The sequence below is a fragment of the Candida metapsilosis genome, assembly GCF_017655625.1.
Source record: "Candida metapsilosis strain BP57 chromosome Unknown scaffold4, whole genome shotgun sequence".
In the NCBI taxonomy this organism is placed as follows: Eukaryota; Fungi; Ascomycota; class Pichiomycetes; order Serinales; family Debaryomycetaceae; genus Lodderomyces; species Lodderomyces metapsilosis.
The window spans coordinates 176,794-198,094 of NW_027138162.1; the positions used below are offsets into that span (position 1 = coordinate 176,794).

At 37.9% G+C, this 21,301-nt stretch overlaps 10 protein-coding genes across 10 annotated transcripts; 6 read left to right on the forward strand and 4 right to left on the reverse strand. All coding sequences in view use genetic code 12, as the record gives it.

Annotated features, from left to right (window-relative positions):
* Window positions 1-88: 88 nt before the first annotated feature.
* PTC7 (type 2C protein phosphatase) lies at window positions 89-1,222 on the reverse strand (the record flags this gene model as incomplete). The annotated part of the gene is made up of 1 exon (XM_067692435.1): window positions 89-1,222. The coding sequence occupies one exon, from the start codon at window positions 1,220-1,222 to the stop codon at window positions 89-91; it is 1,134 nt and encodes a 377-aa protein (XP_067547865.1).
* An 867-nt stretch (window positions 1,223-2,089) lies between these two features.
* Window positions 2,090-2,368, forward strand: I9W82_003468 (F1F0 ATP synthase subunit e; the record flags this gene model as incomplete). Its single annotated transcript, XM_067692436.1, has 1 exon — window positions 2,090-2,368. One exon carries the CDS (start codon window positions 2,090-2,092, stop codon window positions 2,366-2,368), a length of 279 nt encoding a protein of 92 aa, XP_067547866.1.
* Window positions 2,369-2,643: 275 nt separating this feature from the next.
* On the forward strand, window positions 2,644-3,671 carry I9W82_003469 (ubiquitin-protein ligase peroxin 10; the record flags this gene model as incomplete). The annotated part of the gene is made up of 2 exons (XM_067692437.1): window positions 2,644-2,689; window positions 2,746-3,671. 2 exons carry the CDS (start codon window positions 2,644-2,646, stop codon window positions 3,669-3,671), a joined length of 972 nt encoding a protein of 323 aa, XP_067547867.1.
* A 141-nt stretch (window positions 3,672-3,812) lies between these two features.
* On the forward strand, window positions 3,813-4,835 carry MNN10 (alpha-1,6-mannosyltransferase; the record flags this gene model as incomplete). Its single annotated transcript, XM_067692439.1, has 1 exon — window positions 3,813-4,835. The coding sequence occupies one exon, from the start codon at window positions 3,813-3,815 to the stop codon at window positions 4,833-4,835; it is 1,023 nt and encodes a 340-aa protein (XP_067547868.1).
* Window positions 4,836-5,087: 252 nt separating this feature from the next.
* On the forward strand, window positions 5,088-8,972 carry SWI1 (Swi1p; the record flags this gene model as incomplete). Its single annotated transcript, XM_067692440.1, has 1 exon — window positions 5,088-8,972. The coding sequence occupies one exon, from the start codon at window positions 5,088-5,090 to the stop codon at window positions 8,970-8,972; it is 3,885 nt and encodes a 1,294-aa protein (XP_067547869.1).
* A 966-nt stretch (window positions 8,973-9,938) lies between these two features.
* I9W82_003472 (uncharacterized protein) lies at window positions 9,939-11,351 on the forward strand (the record flags this gene model as incomplete). Its single annotated transcript, XM_067692441.1, has 1 exon — window positions 9,939-11,351. One exon carries the CDS (start codon window positions 9,939-9,941, stop codon window positions 11,349-11,351), a length of 1,413 nt encoding a protein of 470 aa, XP_067547870.1.
* Window positions 11,352-11,415: 64 nt separating this feature from the next.
* HIS4 (trifunctional histidinol dehydrogenase/phosphoribosyl-AMP cyclohydrolase/phosphoribosyl-ATP diphosphatase) lies at window positions 11,416-13,962 on the reverse strand (the record flags this gene model as incomplete). Its single annotated transcript, XM_067692442.1, has 1 exon — window positions 11,416-13,962. One exon carries the CDS (start codon window positions 13,960-13,962, stop codon window positions 11,416-11,418), a length of 2,547 nt encoding a protein of 848 aa, XP_067547871.1.
* Window positions 13,963-14,162: 200 nt separating this feature from the next.
* PEX5 (Pex5p) lies at window positions 14,163-16,073 on the reverse strand (the record flags this gene model as incomplete). The annotated part of the gene is made up of 1 exon (XM_067692443.1): window positions 14,163-16,073. One exon carries the CDS (start codon window positions 16,071-16,073, stop codon window positions 14,163-14,165), a length of 1,911 nt encoding a protein of 636 aa, XP_067547872.1.
* Window positions 16,074-17,319: 1,246 nt separating this feature from the next.
* Window positions 17,320-18,186, reverse strand: I9W82_003475 (uncharacterized protein; the record flags this gene model as incomplete). The annotated part of the gene is made up of 1 exon (XM_067692444.1): window positions 17,320-18,186. One exon carries the CDS (start codon window positions 18,184-18,186, stop codon window positions 17,320-17,322), a length of 867 nt encoding a protein of 288 aa, XP_067547873.1.
* A 1,743-nt stretch (window positions 18,187-19,929) lies between these two features.
* Window positions 19,930-21,099, forward strand: I9W82_003476 (uncharacterized protein; the record flags this gene model as incomplete). Its single annotated transcript, XM_067692445.1, has 1 exon — window positions 19,930-21,099. The coding sequence occupies one exon, from the start codon at window positions 19,930-19,932 to the stop codon at window positions 21,097-21,099; it is 1,170 nt and encodes a 389-aa protein (XP_067547874.1).
* Window positions 21,100-21,301: the final 202 nt, after the last annotated feature.

A 21,301-nucleotide genomic window follows, 5' to 3' on the forward strand; every position in this document is an offset into this window, starting at 1 on the left:
TTTTCGTTTAATTCGAGAACCAATGTCGCACATTTGGCAAATGCGACACAACCAATTCGACATGTAAGGTATATTTCCTTTTAACTTTCTATACAACTTTTACAAGTACAACGGTTATATCATCCTCTTTACCACCCAAGTACTTTTGTCCAGTCAACCTAGATAACTCTTGAGCAAAAGCACTAGGGAAATTTCCATCTTTACTTACTTTCACCACTTCACTAACAAATTTTTTTGCAACTTGATCCAATTTAGCATTCTTCTTGTCATCTAAATGGTCCTTCAAAAACAACTCAATATCCTGTGGAACAACATTATCAGTAACTCCATCAGTGGCAAACATGACTATATCCCCCTTCTTTAAATCCCATGAGTATTCATCAGCCAATTTAGGTTCATCAATGATATATCTTCTACCCTCCATAGCAGCTTTCCTCAATATATGTTGTGGGATCTTTGCTAGTTGGTAAGGGGTGTTGAAATTATGTGTTTGGAAATTCGTCTCCTTGACAAGTTTATACTCTCTAAATAATCCACACCATGAGTCGCCTAGATTAGCCACATGCAATTTCAAATCAGGAGTGAAAACTCCCAAACACGCTGTAGTGCCACCAATTTCAACCGCTTCCGACTCCAAAACTTCTTTAAATGCATGGTCTAATACTGATTTGGGAGATGTTGCTGCATCTCCACTTGTTTCAAATCCCTTTCTCATACTTGAACATAGCTCTCGGGATATAGCAGACGAGTCATATCCAGCTTCAGACCAGCCTCCAACTCCATCTGCTACTCCCACTGCAATTGATCCATCCAGCACTTGTGACGACACAAACAAGTTATCTTCACCACTTGGCGAATCCAAAGCAGGACTCGACTTGGATTTCTTAAACATGTTTGAGCTTGGCTTTCTATCTTTTGGTTGGTAAGCAACGGCAACATTGTAGTTGGAAAACGTTGTCAATGCACTATCATAATTTAGTGAAGCGGTGCTAGTCGTAGCTGGTGGTGTAGATGCAGACTGTGTATTTGATGCTGTCGATGATGAGGAGGAAGTTGAATATGACTTGCTACTACTATGTGAGTTCCATGATGAATTGCCATTTGAGGAGGAGGAGGAGGAGGAGCTGGTGAATGAAAACGATCGTGTTGATAAGATGGATGATGAATTTAGTATACTGCGACCAAAAGGTACAGATCGTTTTGAAAAAACTGAAAGTAACATGGCTATAATGGCTATTATAAAACAATATTTGAATACTCTTGTTGAAAATAGCATGTATTCATAGGTGCTGTCGAATAGCCCTATGACCCAAGTCCTCTTTTGGTTTCTAATTTGTTACATTTTGAACAAAAAAAGAAAAAAAAAAGAAATAAACGCAATCGGACATACAGCTCCGAATTGCACGTGATGAAGTCGGCTGTAAAATTAAGACTGTGGCAAGTGTAAAAGCTACACAAGCTGGATGTGTAGTAAGCAGGGATATCCGAACCATTTACTCTTTGTCTCTTCCCTTTGGGACAAGCACATGCACTTCTGGTGGGATGTTTTAATAAAGTAGGGAAACACACAATTCAAAGTTTCCTCCACTTCATCAAATATTTGCATCAATATTCTTGCAAAAACTCTCTCGCAATAGCCAAGCTTCGTATTGCTCCACAAGCAAAAGAGTTTGTATAAGTCGCAACTGGAGAATATAAGAAAAATACCAGAACCTGTATATGGCCTCTGTGCACCTACTTATCCTCCTTTGTTTAATTTGTCTCAATTTGAGAGAGCGATTGTGTCTGTACTCATGTTGCAAAATATGCAAGATGTCTTTATCCATTTACCTTCAACAGATCATGAAACTCCATATAGCTTCAAATAACCCCAGAAATGGCCTTGCGAGTGAATTTACATCACCCAATTGCAATATTTTATCAATTTAATCACGTGACTCTATTAAATGCATACTATTCAACCAATGATATTACTAGATGGAATAAGGTAGCGCAATGACACCACCGAGGGAGAAACGAAAAAAAAAAAAAAAAAGAAAAGTTTTCAAAGTTGCAAAGAGATTATATAACCACACAAGTCCATTTAACAATGTCCACTACGTTCAATGTGTTAAGATACTCCGCTTTGGGAGCTGGTATTTTCTACGGTGCTTACCACAGATACTCATTGGAATCGTCATTTGCCAAACAACAAGCTGCTAAACAATGGAAACACGAAGAAAAATTAATTGCCCAAGCTAAAGCTGAATATCAAAAAATGGCCAACCCACAAGCATCAAAACCAGCCACTTCAGGATCTATCAATTGGGAAGATCCAAACTTGGATTTCGGTAAAGCTTTGGAATCTGTGATTGCAACTTTAGATTAAAAAAAATAGGGGGAGCTAGGGTGCGAGAAATAGACGGTTTTCTTTGGACTTGATAGAGAGGGATGGAACCAGCTTGTGTATATTAGTTAAATAAATTACTTAATTGGAAAAAAGACAGAGTGACTTTTCTGGTATTGGAGTTGCATGTAGTTGTATGTTTTCTCTATCTCTCTATATGAGAGATTATGATTCTCTCTTGTGGAGAAAAAAAAAACATGCTGTGAAAATTCAAAGGCAAGATTGACCCCACGGATAAACTACCAACAACATTAGTCATGAGCAATAGCAGACAGTTACCATTTGCTGATGCAGCTACAATAGGTATGTATAGCCAAAACACTATACACGGAACCTATACTAACTTAAAACAGTGAGAGCGCATCAAAAGGATGCCTACTTTGAATCTTCTTACAGAAGCCAACTTCAAGACTTGATTCAAATGATCAAGGGTCAAAGGTTTATCAACGCTCATCCCGAGGAAATAACGGTGTTTGCCAAGGCAATATACTTGGCACTAACCACACTAATTGGAGCTAGAACGTTGGGTGAGGAATATGTGGATTTAATATATGTCAATAGGTCAGGAAAGAAATTGCCCAAATTACTACCGAGACTTGGCTTCGTAGTGGCATATGCTTTGATTCCATACTTGATCAACAAAACCATCAAGTATGCTCAGTTGAGGAAGGAGAAAAGCCTTGAAGATGGGAAAAAGCAAGACTCATGGTTAATGACGTTTTTATCGAGTTATACTGACGTGTTAGATACGTTATTGAACCTTCATATTGCTGTGTTTTACTTCAAAGGTGAGTTCTACTCATTATCAAAGAGATTATTTGGCCTTCGTTATGCATTTGGTCACCACAAAGAACCTGAAAAGATGCAACGTGGTAATTACTCACTTCTTGGTGCGTTGATGATTATACAGATAGCAGTCAAGTCACTCATGAATTTAAAAGAGTATAGCGATGAATATTTGAACAAAGAAGAGCCCAACAAAGAGAAATCAGCTTTGAATGAGAAAAATGATGCAAAAGTTACCAGTATCACCCAGTTGAGTCAATTGAGTGACAATTTTGACCCAAAGTATTTGATTGATTTAAGCGATGCATCGCAATTACCGTATCTACAGAATGAATCAAGAAACTGCATGTTGTGCTTGTCTCCCATGGTGACTCCATCGGCAGCAAATTGTGGACACTTGTATTGCTGGGATTGCATAGTTGACTGTATTAGAGAGAACCCAGAGTGCCCATTATGTAGACAGCAGTGTTTAGAGCAACACTTGTTACCATTAAAGTAGTGAGAATATATATACATTGTCGTATAGTATTAATGACATCTCTTCTGAAACACGTTCAACAATTTTAAGCAAAAAAGAAAAAAAAAAAATTGAGTAAACAACAGTTGTGATCTAACTTTATCAATCAAAGAGGACCAAACAATGAGTGGAAGCTACTCATTGCCGTACTCAAACCATGCTGAAGAGTCTCAGCCATACCTGAAAACATTCAAACCGAACCAAAAAACATCGATACAAGACACGATTCTTCAACAGATTACCAAGCATAAACGTATTGTTCTTTTGATAGTCACATTTATATGCTTATCCTTGTTCACCAATGTTCCATATATACCCCACCTAAAATCCTCATCACCTAAAGTTGTCATTATATTGGCTGCCAACGAAGGTGGTGGTGTACTTAAATGGAAGTCACCACAGGAATGGTCGATTGAAAGATCATCAATAGCGAATAAAAAGAATTATGCAAAGAAACATGGATATGGGTTGACAATCAAAGATATGACTATCAAAAAAAGATATTCACACGAGTGGAGGGAAAGTTGGGAAAAAGTGGATCATTTGAAACAAACAATGAGACAATTTCCAGACTCAGAGTGGTTTTGGTGGTTGGACCTACATACTTATATAATGGAACCTCAAACTTCCTTGGAACAACATTTCTTGAATAACTTGGAGAATGCTACATATAGGTCGTTGCAGACATTCAACCCATTAGGATTACCTACTGATGTCCCTTATGTTGATTACTCACAACAAATAGATATGATTATTACCCAAGATTGTGGTGGATTCAACTTGGGTTCATTTTTGATTCGTCGTTCACAATGGTCAGAGATGTTGTTGGACGTATGGTGGGATCCAGCAATGTATGAGCAAATGCATATGCAATGGGAACATAAAGAGCAAGATTCTCTTGAAACGTTGTATTCAACTCAGCCGTGGATTAGAGAGAGAACAGCTTTCTTACCTTTGAGAACTATCAATGCATTCCCACCAGGTGCTTGTTCTGATAAGGCTGATGATCCACAATATTTCTTTAAAGAACACGATTTTGTTATAAATATGGCTGGGTGTGAATGGGGACGTGATTGTTGGGGAGAAATGGAACATTACAAAGCCTTGTCAAAGAAGCTACATAAAAAATGGTGGAAGTTCTGGTAGATTGGAGAGGGAATTAGAGCTGGAATGGCATGTATAAGTAGTTAGCCTCTTGGAATATATACATTGTAGTATAGAAATAGGATTGGAATAAATACATTGTAGCATAGAGATTGAGTAGGGTTGGTAGCATTTCAAGTGAGAAATTTCGTGGAAAAAAAAATAAAAAAAAAACACAACAAAAAAACTGCCCGAGGTATTATAACTTTAAGAGGTAACCTCATTTCCAAACTAAATACTCCTAGTTCAATAGTCATGGCCGATCCAAATTGGCTAAGTGATCCAAGTTTTATGGATAATTCAGGTGATGACTTTTTGAATTCTATTTTCAATCAAGATCCAGGTCCGGCTGCGGCTCTGAGTCAACAGCCTCAGCCAGCACCATCACAAACGGTACAACAACCACAAGCTTCAGCAGCAGCAGCGCCACCACCGCAACAGAAGCAGCAACAACCTCCACCACCACCACCACCACAACCACAACAGCCGCAACAGCTGTTTCAACTGCAAGCACAACAAGCGCAGCTTTTTCAACAACAAGCACAACTGCCTCAGTCTTTGCAGTTTCCAGGGTCAAGTCTGCAATCAAACACTCCACAGATGCGTCCCGGAAGTATCCCACAACAGACACTTTCTCAACAGTTTTCTAGTCAGCAGAATATCCCTCAACAAATGCAAGGTTCCCAGGATTTGAGCTCGATGTATATGAGACAACAGCCATCGCAACAGATTAATTCGAATAAGCAAGAGATGCTTCTAAAGATGAAGCAGCAGATACACAAGCAGCAAATGCAAGCACAGAACCAGGCACAGGCACAAGTTCAAGCACTGTCTCAGAACCATACGCCAACTCAAAACCAACAATTTCAGTCGCAGCTTCAAACTGATTTGTCAAGACATGTGTCTCCTCATGGCTCGCAAGGAGCTACGCCAGGCCCTATGCAGGGTACCCCAGCCATGGGCAATTTGGGTAACCCCAACATGCAAGCATTCCAACAACAGTCACAACAACCAACGCCCCAGATGCCTCAGCAAAGCATACCTCCACAACAATTCCCAATGGCACAGAATCAAGCATTTCAGCAACAAGGAACTCCACTACAACAGCAATCAGTACCACCACTGCAACAACAACAACAACAACAACAACAACAACATCAGCAGCAGCAACAACGGATGCAACAAAAGTCTTCAATTAGTACCCAGATTAGTGCTGACACTTTTCAGGCACTTTTGAATGACTTTATGAATCGTCGTGGAACTCCTATAAAGCAACCAATCATTATCAATAACAAACGAGTGAGTTTATTCATGTTCTTTTTGTTGTGCTCAAAGTTGGGTGGTCATCAACAGTTGAAGAAGTTTATAAATATAAACTTTCAGCAACAACAGCGCAATCCATGGGCATTGATTGGAATGAAGATGGGACTTTATGCAGGAGCAAATTTACAAGAACCTGGTGTCAAGGAAAACTTGGATCGCGAGGTTTGTGCTTGTTACAGCACTTATATTTTACCTTATGAGGAGTACTATGCAACACCAGCGGGGCAACGAGATCTTCTGCAACGAAAGACTCAATTTCAAAGTCAAATTATCCAAAAATATCAGCAACAAATACAACAACAGCAACAGCAGTTCAGTCAACAACAACAACAACTGCCTCAAACACAGCAACAATTTCCTCCATCTTTCTCGCCAAGTGTTAATGGGCCCACACCAATGGCGGCAGTAAGCAACCAACAAAGTCCTAAAATTAGCAATGCGCTCACCCCTCAACAACGGAAGATGTCGAGGACCAGTAACTTGTCTAATAATAACTCTCCACAGATAAACTCACCTTATGTTCAAAATCAACAATACAGACAACAGCAGAACCAACAAACAGCATCTCATTTCTCATCGCAGCACAACACACCTCAATTACAGTCGCAACCAACACCACAGTTTCCACAACAACCTTTACCCCAACAATTTCAACAGTCACAACAACAGCAATTCCCTAAACAATTCTCACCACCACAGCAGAATCAAGACTCGCCAATGACTGCACAGCAGACCCCAGCTCAACAACTCCAACAGCAGCAGCAACAACTTCAGCAACAACGTCAAAGACAGCAACAACTACAAAGGCAACACCAGCTTCAACAACAACAACAACTCCTGCAGCTGCAAGTACCACCAACACCAGCCATGCAGAAACTGTTTGACCAAAAGTCGAGACAGCCTCTGTTCCAGCAACAGCCTCAACCACAGTCTGTCAGTAGACAACCTTCACAAGCAGCTACTACTCCTCATATTAAGAAAGAGATTACCAAGGAGGAAGCAAATGTTTTACGAAACTATGTGCCTTTCAAGAGAATCATTGACACTCATGGTAATCATCACGTGAAGGAGCTTTCAATGCTATCAGGAGAAATAGAAGCGACGAAGCCAATCTATTTGTTTGCTCCAGAATTAGGTACAATCAACTTGCAAGCGTTGTGCATGGCGGTCAAGAGTGACCAAGGTATTCAAAGTTCAGAGGTTGTCAATGCTTTGAATACGTTGTTGGTAACTACTTCTGATTCCAATTATACGTTTTCCATAAATGATTGCATTGAATTGTTGGATTCGTTATGTAAATTGGGAAAAGAGGTTTTGCACAAGATTATTCATGGGAAACCTTCCGATAAAGATGTGATTGAAGAGGATGTCACAAAATTGAATACCCATAGTTCAATTGATGATGTGTTTAAAAAGTATGTGGACGGGAAAGGAGAAGATATCCTGTACGTTGTCAATTCGTTAACTGGTGAGTTGATCTGCGAAGAAGATGAAGATGAGGATCAAATCAATGACTTGTTTGATTTTGCCAATGGAGATGACTCTCTGCAACCTTCTCAATCATTGCCCACTCCACCAGCAGAAGAGCCAGAGGAGTTTTACATTGATGACTATTCAACTGCTTTGCAAAATTTTAAACTGGAGAATAGAAACCACTTTAGTAAATTGCAAACAAAGAGTGCCGCTAATGATCAAGTCTTTTTAGTGGATGAATTGATTACCATAACCATGATTTTGAGAAATATTTCATTTTCCGAATTCAACAAAGAAGTATTGGCAACTAATGCTTTGTTCAAGGACTTGCTATTCTCAACAGTCAAGAATATCGCCATGCATCGAGATAAATTCATGTTTAGCAGGAAAAGGTTATGTTTACTCAAAGATTGTCTTTTGATGTTGGATAATATTGCCTACTTTGTACATTTGCAGTCGTTAGAGGAAGCTTTTCTCTCTTACGTGTTGATTACTAGTTTTGGTCCTGGAATCGAGAAAATGTGGACAATCCCAAGATGTAATCTTGATACGCACTCATACTTTTCATTTGCTATTGATGCGTTTACCAAGTTATTGGTTAGAGAGCCATTCAACAGATCATTGTTACAAGCGGTATTGACAGGAAGTTTGAATTTGGGAATGACTACAAGTTATGTCAACAGCTTTGTTGTAACACAACATGACCAAGAACACACCAAGAAATTGATTAATTTGTACTTGGGTGAAGAAGCAAAGGATCTTAAAAATGGCGTCTTATTAACGAGAGCATTTCAATCGTTGATGAGTATTATCCCGTTTGATGCCAATAGTTTTGAGTTTTCAAAATTCATTTTCCTTCGAGCACCCACGATTCTGCAAATGTTTTTCGGGGTTAAAATGATAATTGATATGGCACCAATTAATGACTTGCATACATTCTCCGACAAGATTTCCTTATATTGGATCTTGTATAATCGAGAGTTGATTTTAGGCAATTTTGTACGAATTGTGGTTGCATTGGCTTCAGAAACTGGTAAATTCCCTACAGAATCACCTGAACATGCAATTCTATCATCATGTTTGACTAAAGCTTTAATTGTTGTCAACTCATTAGTTGAGAATGCAGTGGTTGCTAGAAACATTGAGTATTCAGGTGAAACTGATTATCGAAACGCTGATTTGATGAATGAATTGACTGATTGTTATGCATTCCCAAGAATTATACCTGATATCAATTTAACTTTGGACACATTTTTGGCGCCAACGATTGATGATGGATTAGGTAAAGAGATTGTTAGATTATTGAGGTATTTGAAGGATTTGAAAGCTTGTGAAGGAATATGACTTGAGGAAATTCCGACAGACAAGAGGCTGTGAGTGTGTCTGTTGGATAGGATGCAGAGGGGGGGGGGTGCTAGAAGCTGTGCTCTATCAGAGTTGTGTTATTAAAATAGTGTATAAACGTATTGTATTAATAGATAATGTAATTGTATCAATGGTTGAATGGTGTAGAAGTCGGTTCAATAAGCGCAAAAGCGAAATTGACACTTTATTAATCAACTCAGCGCCATTGGATAATCGTGGGAGACTTATACAGCAGTGAAGCGGGGAATGATAGAAGCAATTTAGATAAGGATGGCATGGGGTTTGATAATATGTTGGTTAACTCTGTTTCCCTTTATAAGGCAATTGCGCAGTTGCGTCTTGTTGTCAGAGATAAGAAGAAATCAATTGACACAAAAGCATGATTGCAAATGAGAATGTAGCAAGAGCATTGATTGTACCAACACCAACCGCTTGTGCAAGCTCAATCCTTTAAACACCCACTCATGAACACCACAGTTTCTAAGCGGGGCCGCTAAGACTCACATATTTATCAGTTTAGGGTAAGAGATAGATCTAGCTGTTGTCTTATGCAAAGTGAAGCATTACTTCAAATTGGTTGAGATATTATAGTTACTTATTTCTGACACGTATTGTTTTAGCATAGCCTTTTTGTTATCTACGTAAAGCCTCGAGTATTATGTATGTACTTACAATGGAAACAGAGAGGAACAGTTGGGGTAAGGCCGGGATGCTTATAAATTTTGAAGTTGCGAAATCTGAGAAATTTCACAGATTAGGCTTTTACTGATAAGCACAGCAACATGCATATTATTTTACCAATTAGGGTAAATGTATCCAAAAAGAGGATGACAAGAGATTCCCCAGATCTATTCAGGAGTCTGTTGAGTTTCCGTATTTAAAGACCAGTGTTGAACGTCCAACAGAGTGATTCTCCATTCATGTCATTAACACCTGCAATACACCATGACTCCAGCTCAAGTTGCAACAAAACCAGACTACAGTGCACCTCAATTAGACGCAGAAACTTCAAAGGTAGACGATACAGCACAACCTCCTTTGTTACCTGGAGAACACACCTTACCCGCAAGTTGGTGGGTCAACGAAAACATCTTCAACTTGGAAAAACGTGCAATATTCCACAACTCCTGGTTATATTGTACTCATAGTTCCAGATTCACCAAGCCAGGAGACTACCATTCATTTCAAGTAGCCGGTATCAAATTCTTCATCATCAAATCCAGAGGCGATGGTGGTGGTGGTGCACATGGCAGCGGAGAGTCGTTGAAAGCGTTCCATAACGTGTGTCGTCATCGTGCGTTCCCTGTGGTTCAAAAGCAATCAGGCTCAAGTACTGTCTTGACTTGCAAATACCATGGATGGAGTTACAACTCACAAGGTAAATTATCCAACGCACCACAATTTGTTGACCAGGTTGAAGGATTCAATAAACTGGAAAACTCATTATATCCAATAAACATCCACACTACACAACAAGGACTAGTTTTCATCAATTTCAATAAAGATGCAGAGCCTTTTGATGATTGGTTTAGTGGTATTTCTACAGAATTGCAAGAGTTTGATTTCGGTGATTATGAGTATCATATGAGTTATGAATTGTTTGGTGATTTCAATTGGAAGACGTTGATGGATGGGTATCAGGAATGCTATCATTGTCCTGTTGCGCACCCGGGGTTGAATTCTGCGTTCAAGATGGAGACGTATAAGGTTGTTCCTAAGGGTAGATATTGTCGTCATTTTGCAACTATTGTGAAGGAGGATGAGAAGCAAGTGGTGGGGGAGAAACAGGAGGAGGGCTCATCATCATCATGGTTTGGTTTTGGTAAGAAGTCGTCACCAAAGAAGGAAGCTGCTCCTGCTCCTACTACTCAAAAGAAGTGTAACAACAAAGGTGGTGAATTTGACGGCTTATGGATGTACTTATTCCCCAATAACGGCATCAACTGCTACTCACCAGCATGGTACACCATCCGAGTCTTGCCCATATCCGCCACGAAAACCACCTTACAATACGACATATACACGAAAAAGGGGATTGACGAAGCTAGTAAAAAGGAATTTGTCGATTTTTTACAACAAGTTGAATTGGAAGATTTTAACTTGTGCCAATTGACTCAAGAGAATTTGAATGAAGGGATTTATAGGTCGGGGTTTTTGCATCCTCAAAAGGAGAATGGGGTGTTGTATTATCAGAAGTTGGTGCGTGATGCTGTTGTGAAGCATTTGGAATTGGAGAAGGAATTGGGGAAACGTATTGATCCTGCTGCTATAGCTGGATCATCTAAGAATAAAGATTTAGATGAATTGGAAGGAATTTGTCAATCACTGGATTGTGGCGACAAGGAATTTGACTGGTGAGATATGTATGCCATAAATTTGAATAGTTTGTATTCAAGAAGCTATATACAGAGAATCCTTTCTTCTAAAGTAGACCCAATTTCTCCATTCTTACTTCAACTGCTCGTCTATGAGCTTCCAATCCTTCAACAGCAGCCAAAGTCATGACAGCTTTCCCAATACTCTGCAATCCTTGTTCAGTGACATCTTGCGAAGTAATGAATTTCTGGAACGTGGCCGTATTGACACCAGAGTATTGTCTAGCGTATCCATAAGTTGGCAATGTATGGTTAGTCCCACTTGAATAATCACCACATGATTCCGGCGACAAAGCACCAACAAATACTGAGCCTGCATTTTCAATGTAATCAGGAACGTAAGATGATGCATTGTTGATTTGTAAAATCAAATGTTCTGGCGCGTATTGATTGGACAAGTCAAATGCATCTTGATATGATTTTGTGAGTAGGACATATGAATGAGATAAACATTTGGCAACAATTTCCTTTCTTGGGAGGGCTGAAGCTTGCTTGGTTACTGCTTGCTGGAATTCTTGTAATTTAGTTGATGATAAACCAACTCCAATCAAGATCACTTGTGAATCAACACCATGTTCAGCTTGTGATAATAAATCACTAGCTACGAAATCGGCATCGGCATCTTCATCAGCAATAACCAACACTTCACTAGGTCCAGCTGGCATATCAATCGAACACAATGCTTGAGTATCATTTTGTACATACATCTTGGCAGCAGTGACAAATTGATTACCAGGACCCAAGATCTTGTCACACTTGATCACTGATTCAGTACCGTATGCCAATGCAGTTACCGCTTGTGCACCACCAGCCATAACAATACAAGAAGCTCCTAATTTATGAGCAACATAAACAACTTCAGGAGTCAATTGGCCAGTACTCCTAGATGGCGGCGAGGCAATAACAATGTTTTTACAACCAGCTACTTTTGCTGGAACACCCAACATCATTGCTGTTGATGGCAAAACAGCAGTACCTCCTGGAACATAAAGTCCAACATTTTCAATTGGCTTGGCAAATCTTGAGCAATATACACCTGGTGATGTTTCAACAGTCATTATTTTCTTCTTTGGTAATTGAGCAGCGTGGAACTTCTCAATATTGTTCATTGATATGTCAATTGCATCCTTCATTTCTTGAGAAATATTCATGAGTGATTCAGGGAATGGAGCTGAAAGTACTGGTGTTTGTAATGTAACTCCATCGAATTTTGCCGTCAATTCAATCAATGCTTTGTCTCCATTAGCTTTCACATTTTCAATAATGGGCAACACTAACTTCATAATTTCCGAAGTCTTTTGTGCTGGTCTACTCATGGCTTTAGCAATACCAGGGGAAGATAAATCACTAGCATCAATAACTTCCAATTGGTAATCAGCAGCATCTTGTTCAAGTTTTGGCTTTTTCGATTCTGGCTGTCCATTAGCTTCCTCTTTCAAATATGCTGGCTTAGCATCACCTTTTCTTCTCGTTACTTTCAACGATTTAACATCAAGGTTCTTTTCAACATCACTCAAGGAAACTCCATTCTTGATACACCAACACATGACAAAGTACATTAAATCAGCCGCCTCCCAAGCCACTTCATCTTTATCTCCCTTAGCATCAATCAATTCATCCAATTCTTCTTTCAACTTGGCAACCAATAAAGATTCATCATTGAATAATCTCTTGCTATATGACCCCTCAGGTGCATTTTCAAACCGGTCTTGTAAAGTAGCATCCAATTTTGGTAACCCATGACCATTGTGTTGCAAATCATCACCAAAACAAGTATACTTTGTCGACTTGTGACAAAAGCCATATCCTTTACGATTTTCAACCATGAATTTAACAACATCAGAATCGCAGTCTTTAGCAACTTGTAATAATTTCTGAGTGGCACCACTGGTCTTACCCTTGTACCATAACTCGTGAGTTCTTTTCCTTGATTGGTAAACACCAACTTTTTCATCAATGGCAGCAATAATGGATTCTTTGGATGAATAGACAATTCCCAATGCAGTGTATTGTGGTGCTGGAGATGTGATTAATGTAGTGAACAATCCATCCGGTCTATCAGTAACCAATGTATTGACAAATGCGGAGGAAATTGACACCTTTTCAGATTCTTGTTTCTTTGTGGTTAGGGTTTTACCAGGCAACACGATTGTATAACCCAATTTAGCCAACTCATCAACATCACCTTGAGTTACATCACCATTAGTAAAGTCAAAATAAACATCTCTATTATCATCATGGTTGTATTTCTTCAAATCATCCAATTTTTCACCAACAATCAATGACAGATTAGATTGTAATTTAGTACTTGCAAATCTATCTTCAGGTAACCCAGCAGCAACAACAGACTCATACTGAGATTCATCTGATATGAACACCTTCTCAACTCCTAGATTCAACAACTCAGTAATTTGATCAACAGATACATCTTTTTGAACTTGGACAAATATTGCCAATTGTGATGGAAATTGTTGTATCCAGTGTTTACTCAACTTGAGTTTTTCATAAGCAAATAAAGCTTGACCCGTAATGCTAAACTCCTCAAGTTGTGGATCCTCAGGAGATGCAATGAATGGTAGTATAGGGAAACTCATTTGCCGATTACTTTCTTCAGGTAGGAAATGTTATCTGAGTCAGAAAATTGTTGTCCCCAGAAAAAGGTTTTGCAATTTTTTTTTTTTTTTCATCAAAATTGAGTCATCAGTTGAACTTACATGAATGCACCATCTACTACACGTCAATTTACCTCCCAAAGATCATTATCATTACTATAAACATATACACACGAGTATTCCTAAAAGTTGAATTCACCTCTGAATTGGTTCAAATCCATATTTGGTTTAACCAACTCCACCAAATCTCTTCTCTCCATTGAAATGAATGCTCTCTTCAACGTTTCAGTCAATGCTGTAGATTGATTATGATTCAATGAAGAAGAACCAGAATCAACTCCTTCAACTTGATGCATTGATAACCCAGACAAGAGATGTTCAGCAGCTTCTTTATAACAACCAATGTTTATACAAGAAACTCCCAAATTGTATCTGGCTCGTACAAACGTTGGTTTCAATTGTAATGCCTTGAAATATGCATCAACAGCTTCTTCTGACCTATTGGAATTAGCTAATGAAGCACCCAACCTGTTCCATAAAATTGGATCATTTGGTCTTATAGATAATGCAGCTTTAAAACAATCAATAGTCTTGTCAAAATCTTCATTGGCGTAGAATAAGACACCCAATCCCATTTGTACATCAGCATCCATACTTGCACCATCAGGTGATAATTGGGCTGCTTTAATAAATAAATCAGTCACTCGTTTATTTAATGAAAAACGATCTTCATCAGTTAATTCAGGATTTTCTCTTCTTGCTTGTTCAGCAACTTGAGGGTATTTTGTAGAAATCCATCTTTCCAAAGTGGCAAAAGCAGCATTATCATACCCTTCATTGATATATGAAATGGCCAAATTCATTAAAGCTTCAGAATTTTCGGGATGTAATTCAAGACATTTTTCCAAAGCAGTAATACCAGCAATTTCCTTTTCATTTTGTGTTTGAACTTCACCCAATTTCAACCATGCATCCACGTGATTTTGGTCTTTTTGAATAGCAGCTTCAAAAGCTAAAGCAGCTTCTGATAATTTAGCTCCATTTTCCATCAATTGAATACCAATTTGATAAGGGTCTTGATCAGCTGGTAAATCAAAAAATTGGTTATTTTTAGAATCTTCAAACTTGTAATCACCAAAATGAGCTCTTGTTGAAGCATATTTGGCAAAATCTCTTTCCCAAAGATTCATGTCTGGTGGGAAAGTTTCACCTTTGGTATTTTTGAAATCCTCATATTGTCGTTCAATAAAATCATTTTCAAATGCTTCTGAATTGAGACTATCCCAAACTTCTTGAAAAGTAGCTTGATATTTATCATCAATGATTATATCATCTTTATCATCAGCAACCTTAGTTTGTGCTTCTGCTTCAGCCTCTTTAGCCTGTTCTGAAAGCTCTTCAATTTTCTTGAACTGATCATCCCAATCAACTTGTTGTTCAGTATCTTGTTTTTGTTCTTGATTTTGTCTCTGCATTTGTGGTTGTTGTTGCTGTTGATAAGACATACCCATAGAACTACCCATCATTGGACGATACGACATCATTGGGGCACCACCACCATACCTTGAAAATGACTGATTATATTGTTGATTTTGATGTTGTTGCAATGTTTGCGGTGGAGCAGCAGTTTGAAACTCGTTAGCCCATTGGGTATTAACTGGAGCTGCATTTTTCATCATTGGAGAAGCAACTTGTTGAGGAGCTGGTGAGTTGGATTGTTGTTTGAAATCTTGACTCCAGTTGTTAGTTTGATGATGCTGACATGGTCCTGTTGGATGATGATGTTGACACTGAGCAGGTGTATGTGGTGGTTGTTGTTGCATACCATTCAACTCATGTCTCATTTGTTGAAATTGAAATGAAGATGAGGAGGAAGCTTGTGGAGCAGCAGTATTCATAAACTGATCCAAATTTTGTCTATCTCTGGCATTAATTAAGTTATCTCTTTTGAAACCTTGGTTTTGTATAACCCCACCAAGTGGTGGTTGAGAAGCTTGTTGTTGTAAAGATCTATCTTGTTGAGTATGTTTGTTTAGTTGAGAAACAACATTATTGTTAACAGCACATTCTGATCCTCCACCAACAAATGACATCTTAGTAAAAAGTAGTTAATGGTATTCTAGTGTATATGTAGTAGTAGCTATGAATAGTAATCTTCCTTTGTTAAAATGAAGAAAAGAAAGGTATGTTCTTCGATGAATTAGTAAATTGAAATCTTTTCTTTAAATCAAATATTTCGCCCCTCATTCTCATTCTCTCTCTCCGTATATACAAAATAATCCCCACTATTAACTTTATATGCAGTACCAGTATTACGCATTTCCTCGGCTCAAAAAGAAGTCAAAAATGATTGGAGTCGTCACATGCCAAAGTAATACACCCAAACTACGCATGTGTATATTTATAAGAGAAGAGAAGATACTCCTAAAAGAAGTAAGGATGCCTATAGAGCCAGTAGGAGTACCTGTCTTTAGTGTTATTTGAAATTAAGTAAGTCGGGGTATAGTGGGTTCTAATCGGACATTAAATTCCGCAGCGGAGTTTTCTTTTTTTTTTTCCTATAAAGCAGTGTCGCATTTCTGTATAAATAAAACACGACATTCAATTTGTATTTTTTTACGACACTGAAAATTTGCAATCATCCTCTTCATCTTCATCATTCATCTTCTATGCAAAAAAAATTTTCATTCCTTTTTCATTATTCTTACAACAAAGATTACACACTACAGTAAGCTACCACCACACTCCAATATGAATCATTAACCAGTCACAGGCTATATATTACTCAATTGGCATCAGAGCCAACAACCAAGGAGGTATGTACGCAATATAATCATCAGGGTTTCCTTTTCCATGTTTAGGATGACTTTTTATTAACCCAGCTCATCATACGTCAATATATTGACAGTGATGGTACAACTATACATAATGTATACTATCTGATAAACGAGGAAGAGGAATCACCGATATTTTAATCCATTTTGCCACAAGTACTAACCTAAAAAGTGTAGGGTCCCATGAACTTTGAAATGTAAAATGGACTTTAGCTTTCAAGGCATATTTTAACAATAGGGACACCCAGGGAGAAACGCAAGCAATTGAAAGTCATTGCCCTGTAGTCTCTTTATGAGAGAGACTACACATTCCCTAATTAATGCAAGGAAGCACAGTTTTCAAGGTTTAGAACGAAGAAAAATAGTGGAAAATCTTTAACAGCACATTACAACTTAAAAACCGATTCAGATTAAACGACTTGCTATGTAAATAAACAGTGGAAAATGCACACACACACACACACGATCGCTATATCAAATTATCCCTTTTGACAAAACTTTGGTGTTATAATAACTTCCAGACCATATGAAGAAAATAACAATCACAACACATAGTCAATAATCCAAGAAATATCAAAAGAAAAATGCCACTTGCCCATAAAGCCACCAGACAAAAATGATACCAATGTGCTCTTGCGGATGTTTTGATAGGCGTGAAAGTTTGATCTAATTCAAGTGATGTGTGGTAAGTAGGTGGAGTGTGGTATAATTCAGGTGATCTAATGTGAACAGGTGGAAGATGATTTAAATCAGGTGATGAGTGGTGAGTAGGAGCCGTATAGTATGATGCTGGTGATGCGTGGTGGGTAGGTGGAGTATAGTATGATTCTGATGATGCGTGATGAACAGGTGGAATATGGTTTGCTTCTGGTGATGCGTGGTGAGTAGGTGAAGTGTTGTGTCTCTCTTGCAAGCCTTGATTGGAATCTAATGTCTCAGCATGAACTATGTTGTTTAAGAGCTCCATTTCTATATCTGTAGTAGATTCATTACGTCTCATTATTAAGTTCTTGAATTTTTGAATCTTGCCATCATTGGATTTCACCTTTTGAACATTTAAATTCTCTTTATTCTTCCAACTAATGTCCCACTTGAAAAGCCATTTGGATCTTTTAATACAAGCAATCAACGTATTCTGACTCGGGTCCTGTACAGTTACCCTAGCTGCGGGAAACCTTTTTTTGTAGTGTTTCAATCTATTTTCGACGTCCTGCTTTTTCGTACGTAATTCGTTGACCCAACACAAGACTGTAACCATTAAAGCTGTGATTATACAACATCCAATGACGGAACCCAATAATTTTAAGGAACATTCAGATAAGGATGAGCATCCTTGGTGGTTGGCAATGGTTGTTTCTGTTGTTGCGTTCATATCCTGTGAAGGCGGTTTGGACCCTTTTAGAAGTTGTGTTGCAAAAAAAAAAGAAATTACAAGACGCCCCCCTCGTAAATAATGTGTCAGTGCGTATATATACTTTGTTTCGTACACAAAAACAGAAAACAAAAATTAATTTATACCAGAATTGGATGAAAAATTAGGGATGTACGCCTATTGAGGATAGGAAAACACACGACACCGTTTTTTTAAAGCATTCTAGAGGTAAGTTAGGAGGTAGAAATATGTTTGTGTATGTCAGAACTTCTCAAAATGGATCATATTGGTGTGCATACCGAACAAGGAAGGATTTTCTATATTGTATCATCTATGTAATACATATATCACATAAAAGACGTGCATTAAATGTTATTGTAGTTAAGGATAGTTTACTTACCACTCCGTGGGTTTTGCCTGTGTAGCCAACTATTCTTTGCAACTTAAACACGACTGTACAACTCTAGATTAATGAAAACCTCACATAGCACCATCACAAAGCACTATATTTATACTTTAAAACCAGTTTAACCAATCGTATAGTAAGCTTATTTAACCTCAATGTAATCAGCATTTTGTCAAATATTGTGAGTGAGTTAGTGAAAAGGTCCTATGTTTTGTCTTTGAGTGTAGAAGATTTATCCTAATTTATAGTAAAATTTAAAATGTTGTGAAGAACAGTATATATTTCTTTCAGTACGAATTGAGAGAAATAAGTCCATATTTATAAGCTTTCAGTTTGTTTATTGTAAGTGTTGAAGTATGAGTCTCCTACAACATATAAATGGTGTCTAATAACTTAAACACTCTGTAATATATGTATTAACTCATTAATATTAATCTATAGAATCACTCTTGATCTGGGACTAAGCAGCTATATTTATATTCCCAAACCTATTAGATGTAACACCATATGTTACTATGTAATATGCATTGCGTTACCTTCTGATAACATCACTAGTTATAGTTCTTGGTATCACTCCACTTATCTCAGTGGTCACACTATACGAGATCACACTATATGGAGTCTCGCTATTTGATGAATTATATTAGGTCAAAGGGCGTGTGCGTGCTAATTACACGTCGCACTACTTAAGCTGTTGATGAAAAGTTTTCACCATCAGCTACTAGATGTTTCTCTTTAAGCTTTGTTTAAGGATTCATCCTACATACTACGTTAAATATACATTTAAACCATTGTCGTGTAAACAGTCTACGCACTACTCCATAATTTGTCGTGTCCGGTGTAGTATATATTTTTATCAGAAGTTATTATCTCAAGATCCTGCATACAGTCTCATTGAACCATAATCAGTACGTATCTGTAATACCCTCATTTGTTATAGCTCTTGAATAAGGCTGCAGCATTATCACTTCACAACAGTAAGTTAATAAGCATTAATTTTAGTTTGCACCTAGTTTTGGCCGTGACATTGGATAAATTATTATATGACCCCAACTAAATTATGCAAATGGGTACCAAAATGCCAGCAAAGCCCCTAATTTCGTTTTAGTGGACGCCACCTCTGACAGAGTAAAGCATATTTTACTAGAATCATTTAGTGGCAGATACTATGCATTTGAAAGATGCTTAGTGGAATATTCGTCGGGGGTCGGTTTGTGTCATAACCCTTTCTACTTTCCTTAATTTTGTATCTGCAAACCCCACCATAAAAACAAGCTCAAAACGTAGAGAAACAACCCACCACCACCACCACTTTGTTTTTATTATCTCTCTTCCAAATGCCACTTGAGGATTTACCAGCTGAAATAATTGCAAGAGTTCTTCCCCTTGAGAAACATCTACTTGCTCTACCCAACCATATCCTCTTCCCCTGGCTCAATTTGCTTCCTCAAAGACAATTGTTTAAAATGTTGGCTGAAAGTGGGGTAGGATCAGTTTACGTTTCCAGAGTAGGAGACAAATTAACAAAGTACAAAATATTGACTTCGCCAGAAAGCAAAAATAGTTTTGATATAGGAGAAGACATTGGTGAAGATTTCTGTGACTATCATCGTGCTTTAAACCTAAAGTTTTTCTATAAACTTTATGTTGATTTGGGTCATAAACCATTTTATGCAAAGAACATCAACAGAAAAAGAGTTGTATTCAATTACCATTTAGTCAAGGATCTCTTGTTCAGATATGCGGGGTTTGCTGTTACACTACTTGTTCATACTACAACAACACCAAAGAATACCAGAGAAAAGTATTATTTAGACATGTTTTTCGATTATTTCATGGTTAAATCAAGGGATAATTCCAATTACATTCTTTCCATTACCGATGCTTCTACAAGTTTGAGCAAAGATGAGGCTACTACCCTCAAGCTGTTTTTAAACAAGTTTCATTTTTGTAAAATACGCAAGGCGGTTTTTGAAAGGTTTCAAAAACGCGTGTTTTGTAAAATTCGAAAATTGGAATTGAGTATGTCAGTTAAGCAATTTATCAAGTTTAAGCAGAACTTGATTGAAACTTCATCACATGCTCTTCTTACGCCGGTTGTCTTGCTGATATATTTGCAACCAGACACCAAGGAAGAAGGGAGTGACGGCGATGATAGTGAAAACGATGACGGTGCATTTGAAGTTGAATGGATCATAGATGTGTTTCCAATTACCCAAGTTGAAGAGTTCACATTGGAGTATTTCTTTCCAAGATCTCGACTTAGTCGCTTGGATTATTTACTCGCATTGATGCCCAATCTTTCGGCATTGAATATCAGTTTTGGAATGTTGGATTTTACTTATATACCTAGAATGATTAGTACAAAACCATTTGATTTTTATATACAAGTGAGGGTTGATAGAGGGTATTATGAGACTGTTAAATACAGGTTTTTTAGGAAGAAGTGGGCTGTGGAGATATTGGATGACTGTGTGGTTTTGAATTGTGTTAAGAAAAAAGGATAAGGGGTAAATAACATCACAGAGAAGAGTTTACAGAGAGAAGAGGTGTTTTTATTACTGCTGCTTCCTCATTTGCAAAAAAGAAGGTTTGATTAAAAGGCATTCTTTCTAATCAAAACTTCTTCTCTGGTGCTGTAAAACCCAAAACGAGTCGTAAGTTACACAAAGGAGCATCTCTTGACTAAAAAGCGTACCTTATGTCTAC